This window comes from Merops nubicus, unplaced genomic scaffold (genome assembly GCF_000691845.1).
Source record: "Merops nubicus isolate BGI_N331 unplaced genomic scaffold, ASM69184v1 scaffold28624, whole genome shotgun sequence".
Lineage (NCBI taxonomy): Eukaryota > Metazoa > Chordata > Aves > Coraciiformes > Meropidae > Merops > Merops nubicus.
In genome coordinates, this window is record NW_008606680.1 from 3467 (window position 1) to 8801 (window position 5335).

At 60.6% G+C, this 5335-nt stretch overlaps 1 protein-coding gene across 1 annotated transcript in view; it reads right to left on the reverse strand.

Moving 5' to 3' along the window:
* Window positions 1-3640, reverse strand: part of STAT3 (signal transducer and activator of transcription 3 (acute-phase response factor)) — a 6812-nt gene extending 3172 nt beyond the window's left edge. The window contains exons 1-10 of the mRNA XM_008939736.1: window positions 3513-3640; window positions 2827-2978; window positions 2627-2718; window positions 2279-2374; window positions 2114-2195; window positions 1640-1734; window positions 1273-1424; window positions 689-847; window positions 485-577; window positions 124-183 (exon numbers count right to left, since the gene is read on the reverse strand). Coding sequence (XP_008937984.1) covers window positions 124-183; window positions 485-577; window positions 689-847; window positions 1273-1424; window positions 1640-1734; window positions 2114-2195; window positions 2279-2374; window positions 2627-2718; window positions 2827-2978; window positions 3513-3640 — 1109 coding nt within the window. The remainder of the gene's footprint in view (window positions 1-123; window positions 184-484; window positions 578-688; window positions 848-1272; window positions 1425-1639; window positions 1735-2113; window positions 2196-2278; window positions 2375-2626; window positions 2719-2826; window positions 2979-3512) is intronic.
* Between the last annotated feature and the right edge of the window lie 1695 nt (window positions 3641-5335).

Below are 5335 nucleotides of genomic sequence, written 5' to 3' on the forward strand. Positions count from 1 at the left end.
TCCCCTTGGACTGGAGTCCACGCCGCCCTCGGGTCAGGCTCCATCCCTGCGCCAGCAGCAGCAGGAACGAGTCCCACTCCAGGGACCCCACCCAACGCGCAGGGATCAGAGAAGGGGACTCACTTGTCAATGCAGACTTTAATTTTCAGCTGATAGTTCAGCTCTGGAAATTTGACCAACAACCTGTGAAGAGTCAGCAGACGCAGAGCGTGAACATCCTGCCCACGCCAACAGCTCCTCTGGGGAGGGATCCCCGGCCCCCCAGCCCACGGCCAGCCACCCACCTGACTTTGGTGGTGAACTGCACGCCGGTTTTGATGACCAGGGGCCGGTCGGGGTGCATGTTCAGCTGATAGTTCAGCTCTGGAAATTTGACCAACAACCTGTGAAGAGTCAGCAGACGCAGAGCGTGAACATCCTGCCCACGCCAACAGCTCCTCTGGGGAGGGATCCCCGGCCCCCCAGCCCACGGCCAGCCACCCACCTGACTTTGGTGGTGAACTGCACGCCGGTTTTGATGACCAGGGGCCGGTCGGGGTGCATGGGCATGCAGGGCTGCCTCTCCACGACAAACGCGCTACGGGGAAAGCACGAGAGCTCCAGTCAAACCTCAGGCCTGGCCCAGCACGCTCAGTGCCCACCCCTGTGGCCGGGGGACTGCCCACAGCCCCCTCCCAGCCCTCGGCACCTTTTCATCAGGTTCCTGAACAGCTCCACAATCCGCTCCTCCAGCATGGGCCGGTGTTGGACGATCGGGTCCCCCTTGTAGGACACTTTCTGCTGCAGTTCTTCCAATTTCTTGATCTGCTGCCGGGTCTGTAGCTGTGATTCGGCGAGAGAGGTTATCCTGGGGGAGGAGGGAGAACCAGAGTCAGCTCTGGCTGCCGAGCCCCGCATGGTCCCAGCCTGCACAGCCTCTGCGAGAGAGGACACTGCTCTCTGAACCAACCCAGCAGAGAACAGAACATGTCAGTAGCTCCCAGCCCAGTGCATGTTTCCAGGGTGTATTACAAAGGAAATCTGCACAGTCTGATGTTCTGCAGAGGCACAGCAAGAACAAGAACTAACCACAGCAGCCTCAAAATCCCACAGGCCTGGGTCTAACCATTTCAGCACTAGTGCCCACTACAGAGAGCCAGCCTGACTCATGGATTACATTTGTGCTCGCAGGCATCAGAAGCCATTTGGCAGGGACACTTCCAGAGGCAAGGAGCTCATGTAATCTGAACACCACCTCTCTGAGGACTGATGAGAGCCCCAGCCAGCTCCTACCAGTTCTCGAGCCGGTCTAGGCAGATATTTGGTGGGCCACCAATGCAGGCGATTTGCTGCCGCCTCTTCCAGTCTGCCAGTTCCTCGTCTGCCAGCATCTTCTGCACATACTCCATGGCTGACAACAGCCCAGCCAGCTCGCTCACAATACCCTGTCAAAAAGGAAAGTGGAACCTTCAACACCCTCCAGCTGCCTCCAAACTCTGCAAGTTTCACATTCACAGACAAGAAAGAAGTGGCCCTGGGCTGCGTTCCCAGCGCTGCTCTCGGTTCTGACCACGCAGGTTTGACATCCCTACGCCAACCTCACACCCCGAAGGTGGCACCGCTGCAGCCCGGGGGTGCTGGTGGCACCTGCACCACGTACCCTGCGCATCTGGTCCAGCGCCGTCAGCATCTGCTCCAGCTGCTGCATCTTCTGCCGGGTCACCGACTGATTGTTTCCGTTCAGATCCTGCATGTCTGCACAGAGGTGAGAAAGCCTCAGCCACACACACGGGCTCCTCCCAAGCATCACACAGACAGGACATCCGCTGCAGAGGAGCGGGCACCCCAGAAAGCTGTCCCTAGTTAAGCCTCAGTCCCACGCTGCCTTCCCTGCACGCAGCAGCACTTCACATCCACACACATTTCCCTGCTCCCAGGCAGAGCTCTGGTTTAGCTCCCCTGGGGCAGCCTCAATGGCAGAAACGGGAGGTTTCTCCAATTGCCATGCAAATGCCTGAGCTTAAGCCACCCTTCTTGCTCTGAGGAAGCACCGGGAGGGCTGGAACACGCCCTCCAGCAAGTTCCCTTGCAGGAACACACTTTGGCTTGCCAAGTGCTAATGAGCTTCCATTACCTCCTTGGCTTTTCAAAGTCTTGTAGTTAAAATCAAAGTCATCCTGGAGATTCTCCACCACTTTCATCTTCTGCTCCAGATCCTGCAAGGCAAGAGATGTGGGTTTAATCAAAGCACTAAATCACTGCGGTGGGGCAAGGCGAAGGTGCCAGGCAGCACACATACCTGCACTCTCTTCCTCACGTCCTGCAGGTGCTGTTCCAGCATCTGCTGCTTTTCGGTCACTACCGCTGCCGTCGGGTGTGTTGCCTGCCCCCCTTGCTGCAGAGGGGACAAGGAGGGCATTAGAACAGGGCCACGACCCAAGGACACTCCCTTCCAACCTGAGGAGGTTTCACAGGAAGGGTCTTCACCCCCCCACTAACAAAAGCCACAGCAGTGGGACCGTCCCTCAGCACAAAGCAGCTTGAAGCAAGCAGGGAGCTTTGGACTGCAGGTTCCCTACGGCCCCAAGCACCTGCAATGCTTCTGAGTAGGGACAGGATGGTGGCCCCAGGACACCGAGCCACTGACCTGGGCTGCGGTGGCAGCCGTCTGGAGGAGCCGGGACTCTTCCCACAGGCAGCGAGCCACGATGCGGGCGATTTCCCTCGGGTTGCCCACGTTTAAAAGGCCCGGCCCCCAAGGTCAGCAGGCACAGCCCTTCAGGGCTGCGGGTGGCGAGCTGTGCCTGCCGGCCTTCCACAGGCTCCCCGCCAAACCAGCGCTTCCCAGTCTCACCTGCAGGAACTGCTTGATGCGGCGCAGGTTGTGCTGGTAGAGGACGTTGGACTCCTGCAGGAAGCGGCTGTACTGCTGGTCGATCTCCCCGAGCAGGTTGTGGAACACCAGTGTGGCGTGGGACTCCTTGCTGGCAGCGTACGCCCTGCGCAAGCGGCCACGACCCTGGGTGCCTGCACGGGGCTCCGCTCCCACCGACCGTCCCCACGAGGTTTGGTAGCCCGGGCACCTTCCCACCCGTGCCAGGGCAAGGGCTCAAGCAGCCTGACCTGCTTCTCGCCCATAAACAGCCCTCGGACTGTGCCAGCCAGGGCAGGGCCACAAAGGGGCTTTGGACTCGGGTTTTGAGCTGGGGGACAGTGCACACGGGCACCTCACCAGTCCCAAGTGCTCTCTGGACAGGGTCCAGCAAGTGGCACTGTCAGCCTCGTTCACAAGAGAGGCCAGCATGAGCCAGCCCTGGATGGGGACTCCTGCTTCAGAGCTCCCTCTTCCCTGGTCCAGGGCCTGACACCGTGCACAGCATCCTGCTCCCCTTTGCCTCCTACAAGTCCTGAGGAGACGACCCATCCTGCCACGCCAAGAGCCCGAGGAAAGCGGCAGCTCCTCCAGACCTGCCGCCTCCCGAGGGCGGGTGCCCCGAGCAAAGTCCCCAGGCTGGCGTTTCGCAAGGACTCACCAGTCCTGGCTCTCAATCCAGGGGGCCAGGAACTGCCGGAGCTCCATGGGAAAGCTGTCGCTGTAGAGCTGGTGGAGCTGCTCCAGGTACCGAGTGTCGAGCTGCTGCAGCTGGTTCCACTGCGCCATCCTGGCCGGCTCCGGAGACCTGGCGGGACGGGCACACGGGCTGCTCAGACCTGGCACCCGGGAGCACCCAGGCTCCCTCCTGCCAGCCTTTCAACGTGACCCGGCCACAGCCATGGCTCCCCTCCAGGGAGGGCTAATGGGGCATGAACTCAGCCTGAGCAGAGCAATTCTGGGGCACACAGCTCCGGGAGGGCTGGACCTGGATCCTCTTCAGCAAAACCTGCCCTGAGCCAGCAGTCACGGGACTGGCCCCAGTTGGCAGCTCCAGGCTGGGCTGGCGAAGCAGGTGCTGCTGCCATGGGGGGAGATGGAACCACGGCACAGAACCACATCATCAGCACGGGAACTGTGGCACGGACACACGGGGGATTGGGGGGAACTGTCCTGGCTGCGAGGGGAAAAGTCCTTTTCACTCCCACCCATATCTGCACCCCAGCACTGGGCCCTGGAGCCGCCGGCAGCGCAGGATGAGGCCGCGCAGCCCCCCCCCCCGCGCAGGTTGAGGCCGCGCGGCTTCGCCCGCCCCCAGGGCAAGCAGCAAAGGAGCCAGAGCACCAAAAAGCGGGAGGCCAGCAGCACCACTCCGTCCCGACAGCTCAACCCGAAATCGGCCGAAGGCAAGTGTGGAAGGAGGCTTTGCCCAGCCCGAGCAAGCTCCCCAAGGAGAGCAGCAGCGAAGAGGTTTCGCTCCAGCTGCCCCAGCTGTGCCGCTCAATAAAGCCCAGATTCTGACTCATTCTCTTTTTACCACACGTCATTAAATTAATCTGAACCATGTGAGATGAGAGGAGCAGAGCCTGTGCTGGCACTGGCAGCTGGTGGCCATTTGCACCAGGCTCCAGGACCTCAGCAGACAGGTGCTGGCTGCGGAGCCTCCTCCTCCTCCTCTCCCAGCCCTGGGAGGATCTCAAAGCCCACAGACCCCGAGGCCTCTGGGAGGCAGAAGCACATGGGGCTGGGCACAGCCCCAGGCAGGTCAGGCCAGACGCAGCCGCTCCTGCAAACCAGGCAGGTGAAAACCTCACATCATGCTGCTCCTCACACCACAGGGTCAGACCAGGGTTAAAAGACACGTCACAGGCAGATCCCAATACCACCAAATCCCTCAGACCTACCCTGAGCTGTGCAGGAGCTCCCCAAGCACAGGGAAATTCAGCAACTCTGAGCTCAGCTTCAGGAGCAGAGCATCCACCTGTCTGTTTTCAGGCTGCTGTGCACCAAGCTTCCCAGCAAAAAGAGTTTCCAAGTGCCTGCCTTCAGCAAAGCCTTCTAGAGAGAGACAGCATTTCCCAGAGCTTTCCTGCCTTCTTTTCAGGGGGGAAAGGAGGGGTCTTGGGGATGTGGGTCATTAGTGCCAGGTATAAGGCTCCAATCTGGTTCCAGTGTCTTCCAAGCACCCTCCGGTCTCTGCTCCGGAGGCAGGGAAGGACCCGCAGAGCTTACAGTAAGGGCAGAAGGCGGAGACTGCCAGGAAACAACAGAAACAAGGAAGGAGCAATTTTCGAGTTAGCAACTTGCGTATGGATGGAAATCGAACTGGTGCTAACGAGGGGACAGCAAGCTGTGCCCGGGGAGCGAGGGCAGAGCCCCGCTCACACCAGCCCTCCCGTCCCCGCAGAAAGCTGTTTGCTCTGCCCAAAGGTCACCGCAGGGAGCCACGTGCCAGCGCCCGCCGGGCCGGGCAGGCGGGGCAGG